The following is an 18220-nucleotide window of genomic DNA, read 5'->3' as shown; positions in this document are numbered from 1 at the left end:
ATTTTTGTTAGAATTTATTATCCCCCCAATATTAAAAAAATCCAAAGCACTTCTAAAAGTAACTGTATTTCATACATTTCTTGTAAAAGTACTTAACCACCGCATTTAGGGGAAAAATCTTAATTCAAGTAAAATAACTGGAAGTTCAGTCACAGGCTGTAATAGTACAGTATTGCAAAAATCCATAGGAAGAACATTTTCTGGACCATATAAAGACACAATAGGACTACTTTCAAAGCAAGGTGAAAGCAATGAGTAATATATTAATACCATGGGTAGGATCACAATTCTAAAACTGCAATATTGAGATACCACTAATATTAAGCAGTGATGCTACTACAATACTGGTAATATTTGTTTTGTTCTCTGCTCAGGTACTAATCCCTTCCACAAACTTCACATTCATGTTATCTGTATGAGTCTACTCTAGCAGCAGGGAGATGGATGGCCCAGAGACTGTCTATGCTGCTTCAGTCACAAGTTAAAGGCGCCTGCCCCATCTGAAACAAAACAATCAAGTTGAACAGAACACAGCTGCTGTGCATGTGTAGCTTCACTCAGGATCTTAGTCTCCTGGTTAAGAGATGAGCCATGCTGGCATCAATACCATTAATGAACACATATATAACATTCAGAGACCTTTGCTAAATGAGATACAATGCATGTAAACAACACACATTTCTGCATCTGAATTTACCACATACCCACACCTACTCTTCACTCTTCCCCTTCCCTATTTTCCCTTGTGAAGTTCATGCTAGTAAGGTTATACATATATGATAATATCAGAACAGCTAGATTGAAGAACTCTCAATTCAAAAAGGCATATTCAAAAATACTGAAGCAACATGTGAAAGCAATTGCTGCACATGTATAATGTTGCATTTCTGATACAAGGTTTGTTTTCTCACAACCTAGCACGGTAGGAAGAACAACTGATAGAGAATAACCAAAAATTAATGCATAAGATACACAGATACGTACCTTGAAGGGAGCTCCATAGATTGAATCTCCACCTGATCCAGTACCAGTGGGATCACCTCCCTGCACTATAAAGCCAGGCACTACTCTGTGAAATATTGTGTTATTGTAATACTCTAAAAAAAAAAAAAAAAAGAAAAAAGGTATTAAATACATGTAAGTGGTCTCAAAATCCAACTTTCATATAGATTATGCAGAGATGTCCAGAGACTGAAGTTCCAGAAAGCAAGCACTGTAACTGGATTCTGCTATTTCCACTGGGTTCCCTCCTCTTCCACTGTCACACTCAGTGTGACTGTATCTCAGCTACAAAGTATTGCTAATGACATTTACGAAAAAATACGTGGTGGCATATATTTCTGTTGCAAAAGACACTGCACCTCACTGAGAAGATACTGATGAATCATTTTCTTTTCAGCTTTTAAGTTTTATCACTGGAACGATACTATCAACATACATCAATTTAAGGAGAGCTAACTACTATGCTCTGTCCCAGTCAACATCTCGCATACATCGTTAGCCATACCTATACACCAAATGATTAGTATTTTCACTCACCAGCATGGAACACAGGTGTTACCCTTTTTACCACCTACACTGTACCTAAATGGATCATTTCCACAGAATGAAATATGTGGTACAAAGCTTCCTAAGTTATCTTCTTTTATCTATTTATCACATAAGGGTTATGAGATCATAAGAAAACAAAAGGAATGAAAACTTAACTTTACTTGACATATGTTTCTCGTTGATTTTTTTTTTTAATAAATAAAAATAAATCTGCAGCATGCTGCAAGATAAAGCAGGATCTGCAAATGTTGCAGCATAGCTAGATATATTAATGGGTGGTTATATGCTAGAATACTCACAAGAGAAATACTCACATTTATTATACAAAGTATGGAATCCTAGACAGCAGTCAGACAAATTCAGAAAGGAAATAAAGCCCAGTTCTTTAACACTGAGGATAACTGAACTCTTAGGACTTACCAAGGGCTAAGAAATTGATTTACCATTGCAAAAAATCTCCACATTAGGTGCAAGAACACAGAACAGGCTGGATCCGTGCTGGAGGCATAAATTCTAGACTGCTATTTTTCTGTAACAGAGGAGGGCTAGAAGAATTCTTAACCATTCTATAAGTGCATAAATGGGATAAGAGCAGCAGCTAGAAAACACATAAAGGCACCAGGAACTTCACAAATTCTTGTTATAGTTTTCCCAACAGGGAGCTTCTCATTCTGGTATCCACTACTTCAGTGGAGAGCACTACAGAGCCCCCATCAACAAAAAACTACAGCAAATGAAACATTAGAAGCACTCATGAAAAAAATGAAACGGTAGTAAAGATGGTGATACAGAAACAAGAATTTTGGAGGATGTCCAATACTGCATCATTGCCATTTCACACATACATTGAAGAAGTAGTTATACTTTGTACAGACTTGCTGAAAATAAGCCCCAAGTCTCTGACGTACAGCTTTTCAGCAATACCACGTCATCTGCTACATTTGAGAAAACCATCTAAATTTTTTTTTTCCCCAGACTGGGTTCCTTAACCTTGAAAAACATTGTCTGAGTGTTACCTAATATTTTCTAAATACAAATAAATTCATTAACATATCAAAGTTAAAACAGTTATGACCTCTATCTTACAAAAAAGGCACAAAGATTGCAATGAAATAATATCAACAGCTCCTGTCCCATTCCGTCATTACCTTCCATACAAAGCTGGATGAAATTTCGGCAGGCTTTTGGTGCTTCTTTTGACCATAACTCTATATCTATATCTCCTGCTGTTGTTCTCAGCAAAACCTATAAAAATACAGATAAATACACCATTAGTTTTATTGTGACTTAGTCACTGATCAAAGAATATCATTCCTGAGTTAAAAAAAGACTCCTGAATTCATTACATTAGTAACAGTAGTAGACATTCAAATGTGCCAGGTAGCTACTGTTAGTTCTAGACAGTATTGCCAGAACTTAAGATACAGTTCTGAACCGATACGTATAATAAGGCTTCAAGGCCAATGACCTGATACCTGACACATGATAGAAACTTAGATACCCTTTATCACTTCCATAATGAAACAACATGAGAAAAAAAAAAACAGAATTGTGCCATAAGTCTCCAAAGGCATGTACCTCTCTCACAAATAATACCATTAAATTCACTGAGGGATCTTAATAAAATTAAGAACCTAAGATACAGCCAAGAATAGAGAAAACAAAATTAAATTAAACGCTTCAAGGGCTGCTCTGTGGTACGTGTCCACACAGCACACGTCGAGCTTTGACTCAGGTCATGTCTTTAAGGGCTTTCTCATCTCGAACTAACTTCAGCCAAACCACCACCGCGCACATCCTCCTCACCTGCAGCACCACCCCCTGCCACGGACAATTTCTTCACGCCCTCCCATGCAAAAGCAACGGCAGTGCACAACCCCTCCCCACGCAGAGTGCGCACCTCCTCAGCCGCGCTCTCCCCGCACAGCGCGCACCCTCCTCGCCTGCAAAGCCGCCACGGAGCACGGGGTTTCCTCATCCGCACCCCCCCCGAGAAGCGCGCACCCCCCTCAGCAGCAGGCGCCTCACCTACGCTGCAGTACAGCTCCCTTCCACCCCACAGCCCAGCCCAGCCCGGCCCGGCCTGGCCTGCCCCTCGCCCACTGCAGCCCCTGCCCCCGGCGAGCCTCACCTTGCCGTTGGTGGGAGGCTCCTGGATGTAGATGTTGCTCATGGTCGGGAAAGCAGCGTCCCGGCAAGTGACCAACACCGCCTCGGCTCGACGCTCGGCTGAGCTTCGCCTCTAGCGCTTCCTACCGCCCCGAACCTCCCACCATCTTGGGCGCCTCTATGCAGCCCAGGCCGGTGGGGAGGAGGTTTCCCAAACCAGGAGGAAGGACGAAGGGAGGAGTCCCCGGTCGGAGCCTGTACGGGAGTCGCTCAGGAACAAATTCTTTCAGAAAGACCCGGAGGCTTCTCCAGACACCTGCAGTCCCTCCCCGTGGCTCCCGCCCGTATTCAGGTACCCCATCCTCTCTGTGAGTGGCACGGTCCGAGAGTGTGCCGGGAAAAGCCTTCCGGGGGGGAGAGGCGCCGCTGCAGGCCTGGGCCGGCGAGGAGGGCGGCGGGAGGCGCCATGGCTCTGCCGGGTGAGGAGCTCCCAGCCGGGTCAGCGGGGAGAGAAGGGGCAATAGCCGGCTGGCCCCAGGGCCGGCATGTTGGGAAGGAGAAATAAGCGGCGGGTTGATGGAAAAGTACGCGGGGAGGGTGCGCGAGCGCGCGTCGCAGGAAGAAGCGTGAGGCGGGGAGGGCGGCCCGGCGCGTCTCCCTGGGGCGCAGGGGCGGCCGGTGGAGAAAGGTTGCTGTGGTCTGCAGAGCCGGTGTGCTGAACCAGCGCCAGCTCCCACCTCGGGAGGGAGGCAGGGCGGTGGCCGGGGGAGGGCGGGGTGTCAGGGCAGCCGCTGATGAGCGCAGCCATGCAGTCCCTTCCTTCTAGGCCTGCCGGGCCTCTCCCCAGCGTTGTGGCACCAAGTGCTACTTTCCTATCGTCTGTTAGTATAAGCCACCTTCTTTAAAATTAGATCCAAAGAATGGTTGTTGTCAGACTTGGTTTTCCTCCTCGTGTTTTGTTCTGGGCTAATGTTTGTGTCCCACTGGATTATTGTTTAAATAGACCCGTTGATAATGAAGGTGAGACGAGACAGGCAGAAATGCTTGTGCTATTTGCAAGGTATTTAGATCTATGTTAGCCAAACATATAGCTGTTGCTTCAGAATTTTGTCTTGATCCTGAGATGTGAGGAGTGTTTGGTTGGAAAACAGCTGAACAAGCCTGAGCTTTAGTAAGCCTCTTCTCTTAAAGAGAAGACCTTAATAAGCTTGCTCCCATTCTAGAAGGGGTTCTTTGAGGAAGACATCTCATGTTTGTGTTCAAAGTTTTCCAAAGCTTTTTTTGCAACCTTCCACTCCACTGAATGAACAAAGTCCTTACTGATGGTTGCTGCTGTGTCAGTTGTTAATTTTCTTGAGGATTAACACCTGGGAAGAGGGGAGTGAGAAAAGGAAGCTTATAGTAATATGTTTGCTTTTAATAATCTAAAACTTCATCTAGTCTAAATGCCTGCTTCTAACATTATTATTTAAAGCCAAAAATAATAATAAAATTTCAGTCTCAGGAATTTGGTGGGAGTATTTGGTGACAATATTCTTGTCATCTGCTGGATGTTTCTTTGGAAATCCTGACAAATGGCACCTGCGCATATTGTGGGAGATTTTGTAGCATGTGCATGACTGTAGTGACCTCCCTTGCATGGAATACCAGGTCTCTATTTACCTACAGGTCAATTATGCAGTACAGCTGAGTATTTCAGGCAGCTGAGACAAAGTAGGTCACTTAGGTGATCTTGCTTTCTACTTGCAAGGTGTAGTGAACAAGCAGATACTGTTTTGAGTCCTTCTTTGATGTCATATGGCAAGATGAAGGTATGCATTTGTTCGTTTCTTCTTGAGACTTTCTTCCATGTTCCCTACCTCCTTACCTCTCCTGGGTTTGCCTCAAAAGAGTCATAAAACAGGCACCTAAACGCTGCTGAGTTTATAGACCTTGAAGGGGGTACGTAATACTAAGGTTTGGGGATTCGCAGAAAACCATGTCGTAATGGAATGTATGTATCTTTATTGCTTAGCTTTCCAGTGCTCTTCAGGGCATAGACCAGTGAGTTGTCCAAGTTTCCAAGTTAGTTTTTCAGTCTGGGGTTTGAAGGTTTCTCTGTTACTTTGAGTAGAATTTTCTAAAGACAGTGCTTGTCTCAGTAAATCAAAGCTTAAATTCAGGGAGCCAATGCACCCCCTTGCTGGTTCTCTAATTTCTGTCATGTATTTCTTGTTATTTTTGCTTAATTATTTATTTAAATAAATGACCTAGTTATTCAGAAAACTGTATATAACTGTTTAAGTTGCTGTTTTTTTCATACTCTATGCAGTTGGAAGATAGAAGGACACCCTTTGATTTTGGAAATTCAGTTGTGACTTTCATTGTGAATAGGCTCAGAGGATTAAGAATAAGACTGATCTGTTTTCGGGAGTGGGTGTCTGGAGTTTATCTTCTTCTGAGTCATGTCCTACTATGTCTGTTTAACTTAACTGTGGGTTCAGATGGGAAAATCACACACTTTCTATACATAAAATTTGCACTATTCTGGTCCTCCTTTCCTGTGTAGCATCTATGGACTTTTCTGTTACTCTCTCACTTTATTCCACATTTGCTTTTTTGCACCCATTAATTCTTTGTATTTGGTGCCATGTTGCCTGAATTCAGAATCATTTAACAATTTGTTCAGCCTTTTTTTTTTTTTCAATTGCTTCTGTCTGTCTTTTGTCATCTTTCAGGAGTGATTGCTTATCTCTTTTTTTTTTTAATTGCCTTTTTAAGACAGTTCTTTTAATTAAAATATAAATTACTTCAGAGTTTCCAGTGAATGTCAACACCCATGCACTGCTATAATTTATAAGTACACTTGTAGCGTGTAGTTATGAATGACTGGAATGTCAGATAGCTATTACCATGTTCATACTGTAACTAAACAAATGCATAAGCTTTCAGAGAAATGGAATAATTATTAGAATTATAATGGAAAGGTCATAGTAAATCAAATGAGTGTTTGGCAATAAGTTGTGTGAAACTTAATGGTCCGTAGCAGTTTATACTAGCGAAATTTTTTCTGGTAGATTACTGCACAGAAAAGTGACCTTACAAATGCACTGTTTTGCTTTTCTTTAAGTTTTTTTTAAGAGATCTCAGTGTACTTAATACTCTGAGGAGGGATTACTCCTGTCTGTGTATTGACAACAACCCAGATTTAAAAGAAACTTGAGTTCTGTTTATCAACACCTAATGGATGAAATTTTCTCTTTCAGGTGGAAATAAGGATAACATTAGAGCAGGATGCAAGAAATGCGGCTACCGTAAGTCTGTAGTAAGCAATATGAAGTTACAATGTTTTCTTCAATTTATGATGTTGAAACTACCTTTTGAGGAAGGGGAAAAAAATAAAAAAGTAGTGTTTTCTTTGTTGCCCAGACGTTTGTCAGTTTAAATTACCATTTTTAAAAAAAATATTTATTTCTTGTTAATTCTTTGGCTCCTCACACCTATTGCTGCTTTTAAAAACCCTTGAGTTTCTCAGGAAAAAAAAGTATGCTGTTGTATTCATATATACTATATTTGCAATACAATTACTTGAGAAACTTTGAATTGAAAGCATGGTCTTTGATACCTACTGAGATTAGCTTTTGTGCTTCTTCTGAGTCCGGCTGCAAACTTAGGCAGGCATTTCAGCTCAAGTTAAGTCCAATCTGTTTTAAAAGAAAAAATAATTTAAAATTTGTATTATCTTCTACGCTAAGAAAGCATACTTCTTTGTGCATTCTGTATTTCAAGAAACAGTTAATTTTGTTGCTTACAAGTTCCGTAGTTAGCATTTAGCTCATGCTTTGCATTATGCTCTGATCATACAAGCATGTCTGTGGCAACTCTCCTGATGAATGGAGACAGGTCTTAGTGAAGATTTTAATTTGTTGATCACTAACTCTTATTTTTAGAACAATGGAGGGGTGGACGCTGTTTTGCAGTGAACTGTGTTGAACTTTTAACATGGTGATTTCATCTGTTTTTTTAATGAGCATTATCTGGGGTGAAGGGGGAAAAAAGCTTGCTTCATTCTTTCACTGTAGACTTTGTCTCCAACAAATCTTGTCAACGAATTGCTTTGTGTATCTGTTCTTCCAAAGGAACATGGATATCAACATAGATTTAGTGCTTCATTTCTACATGCAGTAAGTATCAGAAGCTTTCTGGAAGAGAAGGAAACTTGTAGTCAAATCACACAACTTGTCTTTATGTTCCTAAAAGCTCTCTCTTCAAGATGTAGGTATTTTGATATGAAGAAGATGAGTTTATTCAATCTCTACCTGAATTCCTGTGTCTTTAGCTTAGTTTCTCCCAAACCATAACTTCAATTTGGTTTATTTCTCTTTATTATTCCAATAGGCGTATTCAGCACAAGGTTTCTAACTCTGGTCATGGTTATTGGGATGTAACTTAGAAAATTAAAAATACTAGTCAAGTAGTAGCTTAGTCAGTATGTAGTATGTATGTATTCGTTGTTAAAGATTCTCTCATAAGCAAACAGGATTCTTCTGTTTCACTAGAGGGAGACAAAAAGACCACTATAACTTGCTGTAGTTTTTTAAATATTTCACTTCGTGCTTTTAGGTAATTTCTTCAGAAAGGATCTAAGACCATTAAAAAAACAGAAAGTAAAGATTGGACAAAAGCTTTAAATTAACAGAATTAAGAGAGAGGTCATAAAGCACTGTTAGATGGAATAACATTGCACAACCTGTCAAAATTCTTGGAGGTTTTTTCAAAGTAAGCCTCTCCCTCCTCGTTCACAGATTTCAGCCTAGCCTTTTTTCACTTCCCAAAACTGAATAATACTAAAACAGATGTTCTTTAGTTTCTGGTACTTTTGGTAAATTGTCATTTTTCTTTCTGAATATTTGTTTTGTTCAGCTGGTCATCTGACATTTGAATGTCGAAACTTCCTCCGAGTAGATCCTCAAAGAGATATTGTTTTAGATGTTAGCAGCACTAGCAGTGAAGACAGTGAAGAAGAAGAACTACAGAGATTGCAAGCCATGCGTGAAAAAAAGAGTAAGGTGTTTTTTTTTTCCCTCTGAAAGAGTAAATTGGATCATAGTCTTCTGAAGTACTGGAACTCTCATTTTATCCCTTTTGATAACTACTATTAGTTCTTTTAGCCCTTGCTTTAAAAGTAGGTCTTTTACTTCATGTATTCAGACTTCAGAGATTTGTTACACACACGTTTTTTTTTATTATTATTGATTCCTGTTACAGGAAACTAATAATGTACCCATTTGGAACATCTCAAAAAGCACTCCTAAGTACAAAAGATTATAAGACTATTACTAAGCTGCTTAGGAGAAAATGATGTGGATGTTCTGAGTTAATATTTTGGTTACGGCATGTGGTTTAAACAACTTAAAGTTGATAGTAACTCTTAAAACTAATGACAAATATGACAGCTGAATTTCTCTCCAGCTTCTAAACAGTATTTTGACTGAAACAGCTAGTGAATTGAATTTAAACGTTCATATTTGGAGAAGTACTGTTCTCTGTTTGGAAGGTGTGAGCATCAACTGTTTGTCAGAGAGAGAATAGATGGGTTATTTAGCAGATACTTGAGTTCATTTGAATTTGGACTCCAAAGAGGCTGCTCCTGTAAGTAAGAAGGGGAGGTTGTTCCACCATAGCATGTGTTAAATGAATGAATGTTCTTCCCGTCTGCCCCTGGAAATGTCATGTTTTGTTCTGCTGCTCTCACATTCCAGACTCAACATTCAGTTCCTACTAAAGGTGCTGTTTAGGAAGGAGAAGGGATAGACAGAACCCTGTCATTTGCTGGGACACTTCAAAAGACATGGATAGTCTGTTTGTCAGGAGTGATGAATTGGTACTGCAATAGTCCTTTCTTGGAACAAGTCTCTTTGGAAAAACTTGTTCTCACTTATTATGTATTTTTGAATGTAAGGGGTTTTTTTGGCCTTAAACTGATTGAAGATGGATATCAGCAGGAAAAATAACTGTTTACTTGATCTTGTAATATCCCTGTTTATTATATGTGCTTTTTCAAACTGTGGCTGCTATGTGTACTGTAAGGAGATATGTATCTTTAACTGTCAATAATCTAGGCAGGATTTTGCCATTTTCAAGTGGCCTCTTCTCAAGATTTTTGTGCTGTTTGCACTTACTTTTTTTGCACTGTTTTCTTAAAAAAATACTGAGTGCTTGTTCACACATTCTTGTTCATGATTTTTAATTGCTTCAAAAGTAATTTGCTTTTTGTAACTCATATTGAATTGTTTCAAATTTCGCTCCAGAACATACAGACCAGTAATTTCTATTTCTAGTAGCAAATGAATAACTGCATTAGCATGCAGACTGTACGGAAAGTTATTTGTATGATAGAAATAAGATGAAATGCTCAAAATTGGCTATCTGTTTTAAGGATAAATCATAAAGCCAGTATTTTCCTGTTAGCTGACATTGTAATGTGTATTTATGTAGTGGATTTGCATTTTGGAGAATTCAAAAATACTTTTTGAACTAGTATAGAAAGTCTAAGGTAAGAAATTTGATCCAGTGTGATAAAAATACTGCTTGTAAGTGAAATGTGAAGATACTATACAATAATATACAATGTTAGGGCAGAAAACAAACATGACCAGATGAGGGATGACTCTTCTGCCAATTTTTGTAGACAGTATATTGACAGTTAACTCAAATTTATCTTAGTTACAGCCTATCTATTTGTGAAGTGTGAAATGAGGATGTGTGAAAGTAATTCAGGTGAGCCTAAGGGAATATTCTTTTTTTTTTTTTTTCTATGTTCTAGTTAAATGACCTGTTTTCAGCCTTGGGCAAGTCTTTTAAAATACAGAAGAACAGATATGAAAACCTAAAGCTGATGTAAACATATAGGAAAAGTCACAAGTTTTTGCTACATTTTACGGGCCTCCCTTCATTCTTAGTGCTTAGATCAAAGTCATTAGAATGTAAGTTGCATAAAAAGTTCTTCTGCTTTGCAAAATATTTCTGAAATTACTATACTAGACCAGAATTTGGAGGAAGGAAAAGAAAAAATTTTGACAAGAATTTTGTAGTAACTTTATTGCTATTGAAGCCACTCTTAATGCTGATCTTAATTCAGACAAGTGTTTTGTAAACTGTAACTTTTTATCCATAGATTTAAATGAGGAGGAAGAAAAAAAGAAACAAAAAAGAAAAAGCAGAGAAAAAACAAAATTAAAGAGACCAAGGAAAAGGTAATTCTATCACATACCTATTTTAATTTCAAAACATAACTTTTTTAGAAATGTTTCTGATGTTTCAGTTGTTTCTCAGAAAACATTGCTTCTTTTGATGCAACTTTATTGGCAAATACATCTTTGGTTTGAAAAGCATCCTGTTTTCCAGTGAGAACTTGTTTGTTCTTTGAGTAATGGTAAAGCCACAGGCTTTCTGCTGTGCAGTTAGGACCATGGAAATCTAGAAAGCTCTAGCAAGCTGGAGGTCTGCAGGTCTGAGAAAGCAATGCTTCCTCTGACTACCCAACACTAGGCAAGATGTGGTGGGAAAAGAACAAGGAGTCAGGAGGATTATGGGTTTGGTCCCCAGCTCACATGGAGAAGCGTCCCTGCAGTTCAGAGACACTAAGATTCCCTGCATGCACACATGCCTATGTAGACACACACACACGCACGCACACTCTGAGAACATGTAACTGTCAAAAGGAAAACTTCTGTAGCCTGACTTAGCATGTGTTGAGTTTTAATGTTCCTATTATTGTAGAAGCCTGAAAAAGAGTGGTACTCCAGTTTCAAAGGAAAATGTCATAATACCCAAATTTATTGTGAATCTGAGTTTTAGCCTGCTGACTGATTTTTTTAGATGATACTATAGACTAGTTAGTCATTAGGACTGTTGATGAGACAATATCCCAGGAACTGTGCCGAGAGCTAGAAAATGTATAATGTATTTAAAGGCCACAATAAGATTTTTGTTTTAGAAATAAACAAGATTTAACACTGGTTGTATTGGCATTTTTCCTCTTCCTTGTTTATAGAATCATAGAATCATTTTGGTTGGAAAGGACCTTGAAGATCATTGAGTCCAACCATTAACCTAACACCACCAACCCCACCACTAAACCATGGCCCTAAGCGCCACGTCTACACGTCTTTTAAATACCTCCAGGGATGGTGATTCCACCGCTTCCCTGGGCAGCCTGTTCCAGGGTTTGACAACCCTTTCAGTGAAGAAATTTTTCCTGATAATCCAATCTAAACCTCTCCTGGCGCAACCTGAGGCCATTTCCTCTTGTCTTATCACTTGTTACCTGGGAGAAGAGACTAACACCCTCCTTGCTACAACCTCCTTTCAGGTAGTTGTAGACAGCAATAAGGTCTCCCTTCAGCCTCCTTTTCTCCAGGCTAAACAACCCCAGTTCCTTCAGCCGCTTCTCATAAGTCTTGTTCTCCAGACAAGTGTACATAGTGTAGCTCTAACTTACACTTATGAAGACAGTAGAAAAGAGTCGGTCTGCTGGCTGTAGTCTTTATGTGCAAGTAATTAATTGTTTATCATGTAAACAATAGCACAAAACTGCCCTCAAGTATAATAATCATGACTTTTATTGTAATCTCAATTCTTGTGTGTATGTAATCACTCATCGCTGCTGGTTAGAGGCCAATATTACCAGCTGTAAAAGCATCCAAATTTGTCATACCAATTTCTTTTAGATTTTTGCATGAGAAATACACATTAGGATTTGTCTGAAGGCATTACCGTAGCATTGTTACTGATCATGTGATATTTTAAAAGCTGGAAGCTCTGTCTTACTGTCATACTTCCAGTTTTCTGTCAGTCTGTACTCTTAGTCTTTTCTTATTGAAGGCTGAAAAACACACAACTTGCCTATTCCATTGTTAATTAATCTGTATTATAAACATACTGCTTTTCTGGACCAAGAGTCTAATTAGAAAAGTCATCGTTCAGTTGAACATGCAGACTGAGAGATCATAAGCTTTCCAGTGGATGCTACTACACAAATTCTCCACCAAATTTGATTTGTGACATTATATAAATACTGAAATTTAAAAAAAACCCACATTATTCTAGTGGCATTTTTGTTCTTTAATTACATAACAATCTGTATATATATATATTTTTTTTGCTAGATCTTCCTCATCAAGTGCAGCCGAAGAGGATGGGCGAAAGTCAAAAAAACAAAAATCACACAAAAAAGAAAGGGAAAAGGAAAAAAAGAATAAATCTAAGAAAGGAAAACATCGTAAAAAGGAGAAAAAGAAGAGACGAAAGGAAAAAAGTTCATCTTCTGATGGTTCAGACGGTTCTAGTAGCAACTGAGGTGCTGGCCTATTTTTGCATTCACTTCAGCAGAGGAAGTCGTTTTTCTTCCAAATCAAATTTATTTATGCTTTACAATGCTGTTGTTTTAAAATGAGAGAGAGAGATATATATTTTTAAGAAATCTATTTGCAAATATCAGTGCTTCAAATTATTAAATGGACCATTTGGGAAAAAATCTGCTCTTCTGTTTCAAGTTTATTAGTACTAAACCATGCAAGTTTAACTAGTTTTTCACTCTTATTCCTAGTTTAGTTGTGATTAGTTGTGTTTGGAATCCTTTACGCTAGGATATGGTAAACTTCAGTTTGCAAGTCTTTGTGTAGAAGTATTTGGAGTTAAATATGCTTAACGTCAGAAAGGTTAAATCAAATTTGGAAATTCAAGTGAGATTTCCTATTATGTTATCCTTTAAATAAATGTATGTTTTGCATAATGTTTACTACTTACATACATTAATCAGTAAGTGCAATTATGAATAGTGTTCGAGTCCAGAGAAGGGAAAGAATGGGCCATCAGAAGCTGAAAGCGATTGCTCCTTCAAAATTATCTTCTAAAATTGATCTAGTCATAGACTGTGAAACACAATTACACATTCTTTTGTCAGGATCACTGTGATTAAGCTGAAAACATATAAAAGCAAACAAAAGCTATTAATTTTTCTAGGTTCGTTCTTTCTGCCTAGATTTTGTTCTTTTACAATTATGGCCATTTCAGCTTTGACTATAAAGTGCCACTGCCTAACACTAGATGGCTGTCCAGCAAGATTGTTTACAAAGTTCTAAGAATGATGTTAATACAGTATGGGGTGATTAATGCCTACGTGAACCGAAACAGGAAATTCGAAGACCGACAATTGACAAGAATCATGAAGCCTCCATTCATTCTAATAAAACTCCCGATGGAAAGTTAAAAAACAAACAAACCAACCTCTTGTGGAATGTAAGCAATCCATCATGTTGAAGTTGGTAGCAAAATTTACCATTTGCTATCAGGAGCAATGTTAAGCATGTCAATTTTATAACTGGATTCTGGGGTGTCGAATTCGTATCTTGTACTGCGGTAGGGTACAAGTTCAAGACAGACTGATACTTCTAAATTGAGCAGATTTTAGGTGTATAATCCTACCCCAGAAATGTCTAAACCTCAAAGTGCCTACGTTTACAGCTTCTTGAAAATGCTCTTTGTGCCTACAGTTTTGGTTTTTTTTGCTTAGACACAGAACTGCTTCCACCTGAGCAGCTTGGCGTACAGTGGCAGCATAAGTCTGATGGGAGTCAAAATATGAGGAAGAGCAATACCTAAGCTTAACAATAATATCCATTGCCTATGTTTTCTACAGTGGGTTAGAGCATTGATTCAGTACAAAAAATTTTATGGTATTTTAATGGTTACTGCATTTGGCCTGAAAGTGAGATACCTACATCTAAGTCTGTCTTTCAAACTTTTATGTCTCTGACCAGTACCCCATGCTGTAGAAGCTGTGCTAGGGAACATTAAAGATCAAAATACTCATGGAAGCCAGAGGGCAAAGAGAAATAATCTGTAACCTTCTATGTAGATCTCTCAGTAGAGGATGGCAAGAGACCTTGCATCTGCTATTTTTCCTTACTGGCTTTGTTCCAATCTAATTTTACATGTCATATATCATAATTTCTGGGATAGGCTTGGATAATATAACTGAAGAGAGACTGGACTCCTTAATTAGCTGATACCTGTGCATAGTACCAGGAATGTTTCTTTCATAAGTACTAGTTCAACAGATTCTGCCACCCTGTTCACTGTGGTCTCCTTGGTGTTGCTGTGGCTGTTAAGAGCTTATTTTTGACTAGCCAGTCGTCCTGTAGAGAGCAACAGGGGAGTTGTGGGATACTTAACCCAGTACTGTTGCCAAAGGAAGTATTTAATCAAGCCACAGCTTAAGACACAACTTATTGCAATTTTTTTCCACTAAAATGTTCCTTACTTAATGAGATTGTAAGGGTTATTGGAGTTAGGGGAATTCAGAACTCATATGTTAATTCTCCCATGATCTTCCCATGATCTCCTGATGATCCCATGATGAAAACTGGGGAATGGGAATTTGTACCTTAATTGTTTCTTGGTTTTTTTGAAAGCTTCATCTAAAGATGAGAAACTGAAGGGAAATTTTACTGAGCTTTCTGTACCAGAATGGCTGAAGAGTTTATTCAACAGCCCATTAGACATAGTATATCTCTATGCATAAGTATAATTTATCCATCAAACTATATTTAATGACAAATCAGAGAATGAATAGAGGCTTAAAGTTCAGAAAAGCAGCTGGTATATAATTTAGTAGTGTTCCTTGTACTTCTGTGTAGCTTCAAATAGGCATTTTAGACTCTAGTTCTAATTGTTGAAATCAAAAGATTACCTATCTATCTAAATGATAGTGCCATTACCTCCTATGTAACATTACAGCAGCTATTTATGGTAGTTACAATGGTATCTTGTACAAGAGTGTAAGGCATGAATTTCCATGATCATATTTTGCTGCTTGTTACTAGCGTACATAGATTTTCATATTGGAAAAAGGCTTTTCTAATTTGAACAAATTTAAATATCACTATTCTCTGTTTATGCATTTATGTAACAGAATATCATGTGTCAGCTTATTTTTCAGGCCATATTCCCATTTTATTTACAAAGATGTACTTTAAAGTCAATACATTTTGCCACAGAAGTGCTCAAGATTTCAGGTATATTAATGATATATCAAGGAGATGCTGCAATGAACAGTTCTCTGCCAAGTTAATATTTACTACTCTTTAAAAGTGATATAAAAATAAATATTGTTTTTCTTATTTGATTTAGCCATAATTTTAGTAAGTCTGATGTGTTGTAACAAATGTTATTGTTTCACTTGAGTCTCAGCTTGAACCAAAATGCCTACTCTGGTTCCAGAAAAAGACTTGACATTCAGCAGGTTTAGATATCAAAACAAGACTTCTAGTATTAAAACTCAGCTATTTCTTCACTCCTACCAATTGTTATTAGCTTTGGTTTTCATGAATCACACTTCCAAGGGCAGTGCCTGATGTAAATGCTGCTGTTGTGCAGGCTGAAGATATTGATTGTATGCCTGCTACTCAACAAGCACCAAAGGTCTTATAAATATAAAGGCGATGCCAGTACAAACAAGGACTGTCATTCCCTGGCAGCGTATCTCAGTTACAGAATGATATGCCTGTTTTCAGGAAGAAAGACAAAAATAATGCCTGTGAGTAGTATATGGGGTGGGATGAAAAAATGAAGGCATGACAAACGGATAGAATAATGAAGAGTCAACAACCTCCGTACGCCTTACAATAAGCTCTGAAATGCAAATCAACCTCTATCAATAGGCACCAGGAAACAAAGTATATACCTGGTGTTTCCTTCAGTCTTCTTTCCCAGACAGCAGAAGAAAAACTTGCAGGGGACCAGACTGCTATGAAATGCACCAAAGGCTGGAATCACTGCATCAAAGCTGAGTTAAATGATTGTTTTACAAATAGCTAAAGGGAATACACATTAGCAGCACAAAAATTACAGCTTCCCCATTCCCTGCAGCATGTGAGACACCATGGAAACCCCTTTAGTCTCTTTCATGATATAGAGTATATATACTTTTTTATGTCCCTAGAGTAATGGAAAGTTATTTTCAGCACAGTCAGATAAGTTTGTATAACATGTTTTAACTTAACTTGAATACGTATCAGATTGGCAGGGGTTGAACAACAATGCAATAATCTTTTTCTCTTTAGACTGCTAAAGTTACACTTCCATGCTTAGTAGTTTTCATGGTCTTTAGAGGCGTTTTATCAATATGAACATACTTGCTATCTTCATGATCTCTTATGAAGTATTTTAGTTGCCACTAGCATCAGTTTTCAGCGTGAGAAAAGTGTACATCACTGATCATTTAACAATACTAGTTTTCTGGTTTACCATGACATGCTCCTTTACCATGAAGATTTGTATGACTATTACACCATCACTTGTTAAATTTATCTTTTTTAGATTATGGCATTCGGTACTGTCAGCTTATGTCGTTTCCAGGATTTTTTTCCTGAGTATTTTCTGCAGGCTAATCAGATACTCATTTTGTTGTATTCTGATCTGTCTTCAGTGGTCTACATTGGTTTTTGTTCAGTCTGCAAGGGAGCATAAATGAGGGACAAACAAAAGTGTTAGCCATAGGTACCCAAGAGACGGAACTAAAACTGTAAGAAAAAAAATTTTGAGATACAGTATTACTAGACACCTCTACAGCTGAAGAGTTTTTTCTTTCAGCAGTAAATCACAGTGAAGAACCATAATACAGCTAAGAATTGCAACAAGGCAGTTACAGCTAGAAAAAATTAAAGTGTCTAACTATGAACTTGGAACAAACTGAGTAACCATACAGGAGGGTATGACCTGCAGAATGAATGCTAACAGAACGTGAAGTTTCCAGTTCCACGCCTTCTCCAGCCTGCACTGAGCTTGCCAACATACCTGCTGCCTTCAGCTCCTGTGTGCCTCGCAACACCCGAGTCTGCCAAGGTCCCTGAACTCAATCACTACGGAAACCTATTCCTGTTGCATTTCCTTAGTCACGTTATGTTCCTTACAGCCTCTTAGCGTTGTGAAGGCTGCCCACACCGTGAGCGGGACAGGGCAGGTGGCAGTGCTGAGGTGATTTCAGCATGTTTCCCACTAAAAGAGCAGCATCTTTTCTCTTACTGTTAATCCTGAGGGGATTTATTCGTGGGGAAGCGGTGACTGGGGGAAAGCTTGTTTTGTATTAGGCCTCTGAGCATTTTGGTTGCTTGCTTTAGGATCCACCTTTGTCATAGGGTGCAATAAGTTACTCATATAACTCTCATAGTTGATTAGGGGATGCTCTCCCTCTTTATAAGGAAGCTGGTGAAGCAGCTGGTTGCTCTTCTGGTGCCAAAACTCCTCTCAGCTGTGCCTGAACAATGTGGTGATTCTCAGTGCAATGAAAATCCCTCAGGTATCCAAAGACGGGTTCAAATCCCGTCTTATACAAGATTTTGCCCATTGGCTTGTTTTACAGGACTCGAGTTACTCAAACTTCTGCAATGTGATTGTTGAAACAAAGTACTTCACCAATTGGTTTTACTACTCACTATTTCTCATAACGTGCGCTGCTTTCCTTATTATTTGGATATTTCTCTTCCACAAAAATGTATTTGTTATAGTATTTATTTTA

The 18220-nt window shown here is 38.3% G+C and overlaps 2 protein-coding genes across 2 annotated transcripts in view; one reads left to right on the top strand and one right to left on the bottom strand.

The window, feature by feature from the left end:
• Nucleotides 1-3963, bottom strand: part of CWC27 (CWC27 spliceosome associated cyclophilin) — a 135014-nt gene extending 131051 nt beyond the window's left edge. The window contains exons 1-3 of the mRNA XM_068422852.1: nt 3683-3963; nt 2700-2796; nt 985-1097 (exon numbers count right to left, since the gene is read on the bottom strand). Coding sequence (XP_068278953.1) covers nt 985-1097; nt 2700-2796; nt 3683-3724 — 252 coding nt within the window. The 5' untranslated portion in view covers nt 3725-3963. The remainder of the gene's footprint in view (nt 1-984; nt 1098-2699; nt 2797-3682) is intronic.
• Nucleotides 3964-4062: 99 nt separating this feature from the next.
• On the top strand, nt 4063-15840 carry SREK1IP1 (SREK1 interacting protein 1). The gene is made up of 5 exons (XM_068422853.1): nt 4063-4139; nt 6906-6953; nt 8563-8703; nt 10817-10895; nt 12810-15840. Exons 1-5 carry the CDS (start codon nt 4127-4129, stop codon nt 12997-12999), a joined length of 471 nt encoding a protein of 156 aa, XP_068278954.1. The 5' UTR covers nt 4063-4126; the 3' UTR covers nt 13000-15840.
• The last annotated feature ends 2380 nt before the right edge of the window (nt 15841-18220 follow it).

Source organism: Nyctibius grandis, chromosome Z, assembly GCF_013368605.1.
Source record: "Nyctibius grandis isolate bNycGra1 chromosome Z, bNycGra1.pri, whole genome shotgun sequence".
Classification (NCBI taxonomy): domain Eukaryota; kingdom Metazoa; phylum Chordata; class Aves; order Nyctibiiformes; family Nyctibiidae; genus Nyctibius; species Nyctibius grandis.
Note: the sequence above shows the minus strand (reverse complement) of the source record. Positions and strands in the feature narration are given on the sequence as shown.

Excerpts from the sequence above, each read along its gene's own strand:
- SREK1IP1 (XM_068422853.1), top strand. Across the intron at positions 8,704-10,816 it reads AGCCATGCGTGAAAAAAAGA|ATTTAAATGAGGAGGAAGAA; the intron begins GTAAGGTGTTTT and ends TTTTATCCATAG. Across the intron at positions 10,896-12,809 it reads TTAAAGAGACCAAGGAAAAG|ATCTTCCTCATCAAGTGCAG; the intron begins GTAATTCTATCA and ends TTTTTTTGCTAG.